The sequence below is a fragment of the Solanum pennellii genome, chromosome 12, assembly GCF_001406875.1.
Source record: "Solanum pennellii chromosome 12, SPENNV200".
Taxonomy (NCBI): domain Eukaryota; kingdom Viridiplantae; phylum Streptophyta; class Magnoliopsida; order Solanales; family Solanaceae; genus Solanum; species Solanum pennellii.
The window spans coordinates 48,952,291-48,963,167 of record NC_028648.1 but is presented as its reverse complement, the minus strand read 5'-3'; the positions used below and the strand labels follow the sequence as shown (position 1 = coordinate 48,963,167).

Sequence of the window (10,877 nt, the reverse complement as noted above, 5' to 3'; positions counted from 1 at the left end):
TTGAGAATTCAGGTCGAACGTAGTTCAAATACAAAGAAATAATTAAAGGGGATAAATGGGGTGACCGAAGCCGACATAGGCCGCCTACGTATCTCGTTCTCGAGAATTCAGGTCAGACGTAGTTCATTACAAGAGGGATAATAATTCAAATTGAACAAATACAAGCCAACAGAACGATTACAAGTAGATAACAGAAAAATGCAAAAATGAAACTTCACGCATAGTATCTCTTGACAGCATCTGAGTTGATAGGCTTGGGCCATACAGCGCCGTCCATTTCTGACAGGACCAAAGCACCTCCAGATAATACTTTATGAACCATGTAAGGACCCTGCCAGTTTGGCGCGAACTTTCCTTTGTACTCGTCTTGATGAGGAAAAATACGCTTAAGAACCAACTGACCAACTTCAAAATTTCTGGCTCTTACTTTTTTGTGAAAAGCGCGAGTCATTCTCTGTCTATACAACTGGCCATGGCAAACGGCGACCATTCTTTTCTCATCAATCAAAGCTAGTTGATCAATCCGTTTATTAACCCATTCGGCGTTACTTAATTCAGCTTCTTGGATGATCCTCAATGACGGTATCTCGACTTCAACAGGCACGACTGCCTCTGTTCCATATACTAGCAAGTATGGAGTGGCCCCAGTCGATGTTCTGACCGTCGTTCGATAACCCAGTAGAGCATATGGCAACATTTCATACCAACCTCTCTGTTTGTCAATCATTTTCCTCAAAATCTTTTTGATATTCTTGTTGGCGGCCTCTACAGCTCCGTTCATTTGGGGGCGATAAGTAGTTGACTTTCGATGAATAATCTTAAATTGTTCACATATCTCTTTCATCAAATGACTGTTGAGATTTGCAGCGTTATCAGTAATGATGGATTCTGGAACTCCAAATCTGCATATCAGATTGTTGCGGACAAAATCGGCCACCACTTTCTTGGTTACCGACTTGTAAGAGGCTGCTTCCACCCACTTGGTGAAATAATCAATGGCAACCAAAATGAATCTGTGTCCATTGGAAGCGGCCGGCTCTATAGGACCGATGACATCCATTCCCCAAGCTACAAATGGCCAAGGTGAACTCATAGCGTTAAGTTCGTGAGGTGGCACCCGTATCAAATCGCCGTGCACTTGACATTTGTGGCATTTTTGCACGAATTTGCAACAGTCATTCTCCATAGTCATCCAGAAATAACCAGCTCGAAGAACCTTTCTTGCCAAAGTAAGCCCGTTCATGTGTGTACCGCAAACTGCAGCATGTATCTGTTCAATAAGCCTCACAGCTTCAGCAGCATCCATGCATCTTAAAAGACCCAAATCCGGAGTCCTCCTATACAGGACTTCTCCATTTAGAAAGAAATTGAGAGCCATACGACGTATCGACTTCTTCTGATTAGACGTAGCGTCTTCTGGATATGTCCCAGACTCCAAGTACCTCTTTATATCAAAATACCAAGGCAAACCGTCTGGTTCTGATTCAACGTGTGAACAATGGACCGGGTGTTCCTTCAACTCTATATCCAGCGGGTCAATGTAATCAGTATCCGGATGTTTGATCATCGAAGCGATGGTGGCAAGAGCGTCGGCTAATTCATTCTGTATTCTGGGAGTATGTCTGAACTCGATCTTGCGAAACCTTTTACGCAGATTTTGCACATACTGTACGTAAGGTATAATTTTCGGGTTCTTCACAGCCCATTCACCTTGAACCTGATGAATCAAGAGGTCTGAATCTCCAATAACCAATAACTCGTAGACGTTCATGTCGATGGCCATTGTTAAACCAAGAATACAAGCTTCGTATTCAGCCATGTTGTTTGTGCAATTGAATTGTAGTTTAGCTGCCATAGGATGGTGCTGTCCAGATTCCGATACTAGGACTGCTCCAATACCTTTACCTTGGTGATTCGCCGCTCCGTCAAAGAATAATCTCCAACCTGGATACGCTTCAGATATATCTTCACCCACGAATGACACTTCTTCATCGTGAAAATACGTCTTGAGTGGTTCATATTCTTCGTCAACGGGATTTTCTGCAAGATGATCTGCCAAAGCTTGTGCTTTTATTGCCTTCTGAGTCACATACACAATATCGAACTCACTCAACAGCATTTGCCATTTAGCTAACTTTCCAGTCGGCATCGCTTTCTGGAAAATGTACTTCAATGGATCCATTCTGGAAATGAGATATGTAGTATATGAAGACAAGTAGTGCCTCAATTTCTGGGCGAGCCACGTCAGAGCACAACATGTTCTCTCCAGCAAAGTGTAGCGAGATTCGTACGGAGTAAATTTCTTGCTTATGTAGTAGATAGCCTTTTCCTTCTTTCCTGTCTCGTCGTTTTGCCCAAGTACACATCCAAAGGCACTATCTGAGACAGACAAATACAGCAACAAAGGACTCCCTTCTCGTGGAGGAACCAATACTGGTGGGTTAGACAAATAGTTCTTGATAGCGTCGAAAGCAGTTTGTCACTCCTCAGTCCACTTAGTCGGGGCGTCTTTCTTCAACAACTTAAAAATAGGCTCACACACCATTGTTGATTGTGCTATAAACCGACTGATATAGTTTAACCTCCCTAAGAAACTCATCACCTCTTTTCTCGTTTTTGGCGGAGGTAACTCTTGAATTGCTTTAATCTTGGAGGGGTCAAGCTCAATACCCCTTCTGCTGACTATAAACCCCAACAACTTCCCAGATGGGACTCCAAAAGCGCATTTGGCGGGATTTAGCTTCAAGTTGTACCGACGCAAACGTTCAAAGAATTTTCTCAGGTGTGTCAAATGATCCGAACTCTCGCGGGATTTGATTATGACGTCGTCCACGTACACTTCAATTTCCTTATGAATCATGTCATGAAAGATAGTCTTCATGGCTCTCATGTAAGTGGCACTGGCGTTCTTGAGGCCGAACGGCATCACCCTGTAGTGATGTACACCCCAAGGTGTAATGAAGGCCGTTTTTTGTGCGTCTTCTTCATCCATTAAAATTTGGTGATAACCGGCGTAACAATCCACAAATGACTGCATCTCATGTTTGGCACAATTGTCAATCAAAATATGGATATTTGGCAACGGAAAATTATCCTTCGGACTAGCCTTGTTGAGGTCTCTATAATCAACACAAATCCTGATTTTGCCATCCTTCTTGGCGACCGGAACGACATTGGCCAACCAGGTTGGATATTGCGTTACTTCCACCAATCGAGACTCTATTTGCTTGGTGATTTCTTCCTTAATCTTTGAACTCAGTTCAGGCTTGAATTTTCGAGTCTTTTGTTTCACCGGCTCGAACCCTGGGTTGATAGGTAGCTTATGAGATACGACATCAGTACTCAAACCCTGCATATCACCGACTTCCCAAACAAACACATCACTGTATTCGGCAAGCAAATGAATCAGGCTCTCCTTATGAGTTCCATTCAGGTAGGTGCTGATCTTAACCTCTTTGACACATTCTGAATCTCCCAAATTCACCGTTTCCGTCTCCTCCAGATTCGGTTTATGCTGATTCTCGAACTGTCGAAATTCTTCTGCAACATAATCTGGTTCCCCATTTTCTTCCTCATAGTCGTCAACCTTGTCGTCATCTGTCTCATTTGGTTCATTTAGCTCATGACATGACATGACATTGGCAGGCCTGTAACTTATGTTACTGAAATCATAAACAGACAAAATTAGGAAAGCAGAGTATAACAAGCAACTAAATAAACAAAGTTAAAAATAAGGAGGCTTTCATTTAAAACAAAAAATGCAAACTTTGGTCATGGCACAGGGCCATGTTGCCCTTTCTAAACATCACGACGAAAATTCAAAATTCGAACAATTAAGAAAATGCAGAAATGGTGGGTCTCGGGCCTCTTCCGGACAACCACCGATTTTAGTGTGCATAAAATGACTCCTTTCTACCAAAGAGTTTGGGACATCAGGATTGGCGTGAAAGTCCACGATGATAGCATCTCCCCGGGTTCAGCATCACGAATGCCAGCTGGCTCGACCTCCTCCTCGATGATAGCATTGATCTCCTTGAAAAGGTCACAGATTCCTTCCCCGCAGTCTTCAGGCTCAGCATACTCACGGACTGGAAAGGATTGATACAGATGCGGGATCGGTTTAGCCAACTCTTGATCCTTTTTCTTCTTCGTCTTCATATCGTCATCTATGGGGGTATGCCCCAAACCATATTTGAATCCTTTAGCAAGGACCGGATCAGGTTCGATGATCCCTTGGGAATTTCTTCCCAATCCGAAACCTGGCTCAAACCCATTCTGCAGCATTACCGTGGCGATCATTTTATACACAGCTGGCATGGGAGTCTGCGGGGCCAAATCCTCATCGGTGGCATTTACCAACTCCACCGTGTAAAAATCCGAACCTTGCGGCATCTCGTCGAAGAATGGCACCTGCTTGCCTGAGTGGTTTCTTTCACCGTGAATAACTAGCTCCTCATTTTTCCATACCAGCTTCATCATTTGGTGGAGAGTGGAGGGGACAGCTCCAGCCATGTGAATGAATGGCCTTCCCAAAAGAAGGTTATAGCTGGTGTCGATATCCAACACTTGGAACTTCGCGTCGAACTCCGCGGGGCCCATTTGGAGGGTCAGGTTCACCGCCCCTAATGTGACTCTTTGCACACCATCAAATGCTCTTACATTAACCTGGTTTTGCTCCAATTTTCCGAGGTCAAACCTCAGCTGTTTCAATGTGGAAAAGGGGCATATGTTCAAACCAGATCCATTGTCTACCAAAACACGATTGACGACCTTTCCGCGGCATATCACAGTGACCTGTAGAGCTTTGTTATGGGATCTCCCTTCGGCTGGTAATTTATCATCGCAGAAGCTGATGCGGTGTCCCCGAATGACTTGGTGAATCATGGCAGCTACGTTATCGCTGCTTGTACTTGAGGGCACATACGTTTCATCCAGAGCTTTCATCAGAGCCTGCCTGTGGGACCAGGAGCTCATCAGTAGGGCCCACACAGAAATCTGGGCCGGAGTCTTCTCCAAGTGTTTGACAATGGAGTAATCTTTAGGCTGCATCCTCCTCCAGAACTCCTCGGCTTCTGCTTCACTTATTGGTCTCTTGGCATGATCTTTCTTTTGTCCTCCGAGAGCGAGCTCATCAGGAGTGTAGCATCTGCCAGATCTAGTCATGCCTTGGGCCACGGCCGTTTCTATGACAAACTTGGGTTTGGCGAGAGTTTTTGAGGGCACCAAGGCAACAGCCTTCGCAGGCGTCAGAATAACGAACTCTCCTTTTTCCTTGACGCTTAAAGAAGCGACAGCCTTTTCCAAGTCTTCTTGTGCAACAGGGGTGATCCTCTTGACTTCACACTCGTCTTCGTCCGTTTCTATCATGTTGACATTTCCACCCCCGTGATTCGGCAGCGGATTTGTATTGACGTTCGGCGCCGCAGGCTGGAGGGAGACCACTTCCTGGTCGATCAGATCCTGGATCTTGTGCTTAAGATTGATACAGTCTTCTGTGTCATGTCCAACGCTATTGGAATGATAAGCACATCTCTGTTCCGGCTTGTAGAATTTGGAGTTGACATCCACGGGCTTGGGCCCCACATGGTGGATGTATCCGGCCGCGGATAATCTTTCGAACAACTTGGTCCGGCTTTCAGCCAGCGCGGTAAAGTTTCTCGAGGGCCTCTTCTCAAACCTGGGAAGAGAAGGATCATACCCGCTCTGCTGAGGGGGAGGAACCTGTTGATAATTGCGAGCATTTGGGCGAGGAGCTTGGGTTCTAGGGTAGGGATTTGTCTAGTAATTTGGCACTGGAGCTTGGTAATTTGGGAGGGGACTTTGATATGCTGGAGCTTGGACTTGATATGTGGGGGAAGGTGCTCGATAGCTTGACTGCACGTTAGCACAGCTGGGAGCTATATTCTGGTAAGGGGTGGAATTTGATAAGATTGGGGGTAATTTGGGTACATGGAGGGAAAGTTTTGGAGATTTTGGGTGGATTTTGGTATGACAAAATTTGGGCATCTGGATAAGTGGGGGTAGCATTGTAGTTGCCGGAATGATTGGATTGTGGACGATAGGCTTGGTGAGACTTTGGTGGAGGCTTGGAGCGGTCTTGAGGACGCGATGAGTTCCTGGGGACTTTTCTTCCCCCGTATGAAATAGAGGCAACCTCCTCTCTCTTCTTCCTCATCAGTCCAGAAGATCCAGGCGATGCGGATACTCGGGCTATCTTCCCCGACTTCAGGCCGTCTTCGATAGTCTCACCAACTTTGACTATCTCGGCGAATTTGGCTCCGATTAACAAAATGATTCTGTCGTAATATTCGGGCTCCTGCACCCGTACGAACACTTCTACAATCTCCTTTTCAGTCATCGGAGGCCTCACCCTCGCTGCCTCTTTTCTCCATCTGTAGGCAAATTCCCGATAGCTTTCTGTCGATTTCTGCTTCATTTTCTCTAAGGAATATCGATCAGGGACTATCTCGACATTGTACGCAAATCTATCAATGAAATCTTTAGCTAGTGCGCTCCAACTGGGCCATTGTCGAGTTTCGTATGACGTAAACCATTCCAGGGCCTCACCGCACAGACTCCGGCTGAATAACCTCATCAGTAAAGCTTCATCTTTGCCAACTCCCACGAGTTGGTCGCAGTACGCTCTTAAATGCGCCATGGGGTTGCCTACCCCTCCGAAGGTATCAAACTTCGGGATTTTGAACCCTTCAGGAAGGTTCAAGTCTGGGTGGATACACAATTCCGCATAGCTCAATACGGCGACGTCTGGAACGCATTGCAACTCTTTCATTGCCCTTTTAATCTCCTCCTTTATGTCGATCTTTGATTCTTCCCTTGCCTTCCACTCTCTCTCTCCTGCTCCTCGTAATGATCCAACTCGGAACCGTGCACCTCATGCTCGGCCAGGACGGGAACTTGGAATGTGGTTCTTTTTGGGAGGGGTGGAGCTATGGAAGGGCTCGGGACGTTTTGTGCAGTTTGGTAGTTTGTGGGTAGTTTTGAGGATTGGTGTTTTGGGTTAAGTGGGGATGTGGTGTTTGGGGGTTGAAGGCGGTCGGATTTTGATTTTGATTTTGAGGTGGTGGGACTGTTTGAGTATTCTGGGGGTGTGGTGGCATTTGAGGAGGGTTATTTGGAAGCGGTGAGGGTGTTTGATAAGATACAGAAGCATACTGGGGGTTTTGGGTTGTTAAATCTATCCCAGACGGATTATGCACGGGTGTTGACGGCTGGTTCTGAGTTGGATCCAAGTAGGACGAGGGGAAGTACATCGGAGGCCTTGCATCAACGAAATTAGGTCCAAATCCGGGTGGAGGCGTGTCCTGCCTCCGCTGCATCTCGACTCTCATATCAGCTATCTGCTGCATCAGTTGCGCAATTAGTTCATTTTGTTCCGCCATGGTGGGCTGAGCCACCACAACGTCTGTGAGACTGACCTCGTCGTTATTGTCTCCCATAGCTGTATTCTCTCTGTCTGAGTTTGGTTCGGGGAAAGAATCTGTAGGACCTTTCGATCTGGTGAAGTAGGGATGATCTGCCAGTTTTTATCGACACAGATCAGTTAAAGGTACCTGAGAAGCGAAACAACTCAAAGGTCAATTTGTTAGTGCATGTTGGGAGTACAAAATGCATAATATCACACAGAAGCAGATAAACACACAAGTCGCTTTGTTTGAGGACATTTTAACCCACGAATGAGGACGGGAATATATTTCTTAAACAAACAGGAATTTGCTTGTTCGACGCTATCTCGGGGAAGGCTGAATCACTTTGAGCTATGGTCTTCTTGCAGCTGCTTTTCGATGCCCGTTGATCTTATCTTCATATCTTCGTAACACGGAGGAGAATGAAAATTTTCAGCGATAGGTGCCGGGCCGGTAAAGGCTGCCTACGTATCTCACAAGGAGAATTCAGGCCCAACGTAGTTTGAGTTTAGGATGAAATATTTTCGTTCATTCTTTCATTGCGATTACAAGGGAATTGAAAGACAAAATTAAATTCCTAGAAGATGACGATAACATTTGGTGATTTCTCGTCCTGTGGCTGCGTCATTCCTTTTCTTTCAAACATTCGGAAATGGAGGCTTGTAGACGATTTCCTCCTCATCGTCCTCCTCAATTAATTCATTGTCGGGGCCACTGTTACCTGCTCCCTGGTCACGAGCGAGGTATTTTCCGCCCTTTAACTTGCTACGGGTCGCCAATTCCTCATCGAGTGACGCACTTCTGGCCAACAGTACGGCAGTCTCAATATATATCTTTGTCTCTCTTGCCTTTCCTTCGTGCACCTTCAAATGAAGCATGTTCAACCTCTTTCTTAAGCTTTCGGTTTCCAACTCAACCTCTTTCTTTCTTTTTATCTGCGATGCCAGATCTTCATCCGATGTCACGGCTGCAGCTTTGTAGATTGCCGCGGTCATGTCAACTTTGAGTCCTTCCTCCTTAACCTTCTGAATTTCTCGGGTGACTCGCTCGATCTTTCTTCGCAATTCCTCTTCAGTGAGCTCCGTCTGGACGTTCTTGCCTTTGTCCATAGCGGTGATTCACCTTTCCTGAGACGATAGAGCGGTATTTGGGGTTTGTGGTATGGGAGATGGACCTTTGAGTGAGAAACCTGAGACATGGGAATTTTGGTCGGACATTTGTAATAGTGGCTTCCGATATTCTTTGGAATTTCTGGCTAGGAGTGGGTTTACGATATCCTCATTCAAAGCAACATAACACATAAGCAGTTAAACACACATATATATCGCGTCCTAAAACATACATGGGGACCCTTTTGTGCCAAGGGTAGGCCTAGAGCATTCGAATGATGTACATGTGAATTTAAACCAAATAAACGATTCCCCCCAAAACAACATTTAATAATGGATAAAATGTTCGAAAAAGGGAAATAGACATAAAGACAAACCCACGCAGGGGCCATTCGAAAGTGCAACAAAACCAGGCCCACGCAGGGGCTAAAGCAGTGTAAATACAAGTAAAAACTCGCGCAGGGGTGATGTCCACTATGCTGCTCCGGATGATCCTGCTCCGTCGTCGTCTTTCTGAATTTTGTGTTGCTGGAACATATACCTCAGCATCAGTAGAAAACCTTCACCTAGACGTCCTTTGTCTTCCAAACTCTCGTATCGCATCCTCTCGATTTTCTGCTGGATCCAGTTGTCAAAATCGTCATACCCCTGCCTCAGTCTTTCAACCTCTCGAGTCGCCCTCTCAAGCGCGTCTTGATTCTCTACAAACTTGGCATACACCTCCTTGGCCTCTTCCTTTATCTCTCACAATTCGGCCACTGCTTTGGCTTCTCTGTCAGTCACACTGCGAAAGCTACGAAGAATCTGAAAGGAGATATTTTGTATGTCCTTCTTCAGCCACTCTTTGTAACCTTCTTCATATCCAGCGCTGAATCGGTCAGAGGCGATAGTGTCTTTACCCATGCGCTTGGCGTTTTTCCATTCTCTGAGCATTTCCGAAGCGTCATGCACTCTGTCATCTCCAATGTCATACACATAAGCGCCATAGTACGCTTCTCTGGGCACGGTTTGTTTTCTTCCAAATTGTCGCAAAACTCGGAATGGCGCGTAAGGGCGAACTCCCCGAATGCCTGGTAGAGGGAGCACGACACATCTGCGACTCTCCACGACAACTTCCTTGGATATAAAACGATCGAGCATCCATTGGAGGTCCTCTTCTCTCAATTCGGAGAAAATTTGGGCCCATCTCCCTCTTGTTCTCCGATTATTCATGTTTTCCCAGAATAGTAAATCGTTTAAGTCCTTGAGGGTGTTCTTGTTGTCGAGGGTGTGCAATTCCCGAGTCCCAGCACCCTTCGCCAAGTGGCTGAGAATCCACCACTGGAGGAGCAGATTACACCCCTGGAAATATCGGTGTCCTTCTTTGCACTTACCCAAGGCCCAATACATATCGGATAATATGACTGGGGCTATGGGGTAGTATTTTATTGTTCCTTGATTTTCGTATCCTTTGAACAACGTGTGGACGAGCGTTATGACTCTGGTGTTGATGCTTAAACTCGGACCGTGTAGGAAGACCATTGTTCCCAACAATGCCACGGCAAACGCTAGGGGGCGGACCTCGTTCCACTCTTTGTAAGAGATCTTAAACTCCCGATTGTACGCGGCGTACAAACTCGCGTGTACGAATCTGATATAGAGATCTCTGAACATCACGTGGGAATCCTGACACCAATAAGTGAAGTCTTTTCTCTGTCCAAACCAATCCGCGATATTCTCTACGGAAGGTTTGTTGGGGATGAAAATATCTTCTTGTTTTCGGGCTCTCCTCTCTATACCAGTGCCCACGGTGTCTATGCAATCCCTTATCTCTTCTAGCGTCGGGGTAATTTTGGCTGTTCCGAAACGGAAGACCATTTTCTGACTGTCCAAGTACCCCGTAACCACCTCGATTAGTTCTGTCCAACCATCCATGTTGATCAGCTCGGTTAAGGCACCTACATACTTGTTAAGGGTTCGCCTATGATCCCCGTCCAAGTCGTTGTGCCACATCCTAAGCTGAGGCGGCGCTGAGACGACCATATCGAATTTAGGGAAGCGGTCCATATCTGTAAAATTGCAACCCATTAGATTTTCCCTATCCCCAAGTTGGTTTTCACACATACATTTATTCGAATGTCAAACAATATGATGCGTCGTGGGGTCGAAGACCTTAGACGCGATTTTGGCGGTTTTTTCTACTAAAATGGACTTAATACGCCTTGGGTATTAAGTAGTCCTAGGCTGATGCCTAATTCGGTTTTGGTTTCGCTCTATCTTAGGCTTTCTAGAGTTGTTTTCGAATTGACAGTTACCCGAGTCGGACAAACGTCGGGGTGGAGCTATCAAACAACGCCGGATGACC

The 10,877-nt window shown here is 45.9% G+C and overlaps 3 protein-coding genes across 3 annotated transcripts; all 3 read right to left on the bottom strand.

Moving 5' to 3' along the window:
• Window positions 1–214: 214 nt before the first annotated feature.
• LOC107006312 lies at window positions 215–6,790 on the bottom strand. Its single transcript, XM_027913790.1, is given in 4 exon segments — window positions 215–1,416; window positions 1,471–3,662; window positions 3,917–5,761; window positions 5,889–6,790. Coding segments are annotated over 4 exon segments (6,141 nt in total).
• A 157-nt stretch (window positions 6,791–6,947) lies between these two features.
• On the bottom strand, window positions 6,948–8,533 carry LOC107006311. Its single transcript, XM_015204895.1, has 2 exons — window positions 8,146–8,533; window positions 6,948–7,534 (listed from the first exon to the last, which is right to left on the bottom strand). Exons 1-2 carry the CDS (start codon window positions 8,531–8,533, stop codon window positions 6,948–6,950), a joined length of 975 nt encoding a protein of 324 aa, XP_015060381.1.
• Window positions 8,534–9,277: 744 nt separating this feature from the next.
• Window positions 9,278–10,579, bottom strand: LOC107006310. Its single transcript, XM_015204894.1, has one exon. It carries the CDS (start codon window positions 10,577–10,579, stop codon window positions 9,278–9,280), a length of 1,302 nt encoding a protein of 433 aa, XP_015060380.1.
• Window positions 10,580–10,877: the final 298 nt, after the last annotated feature.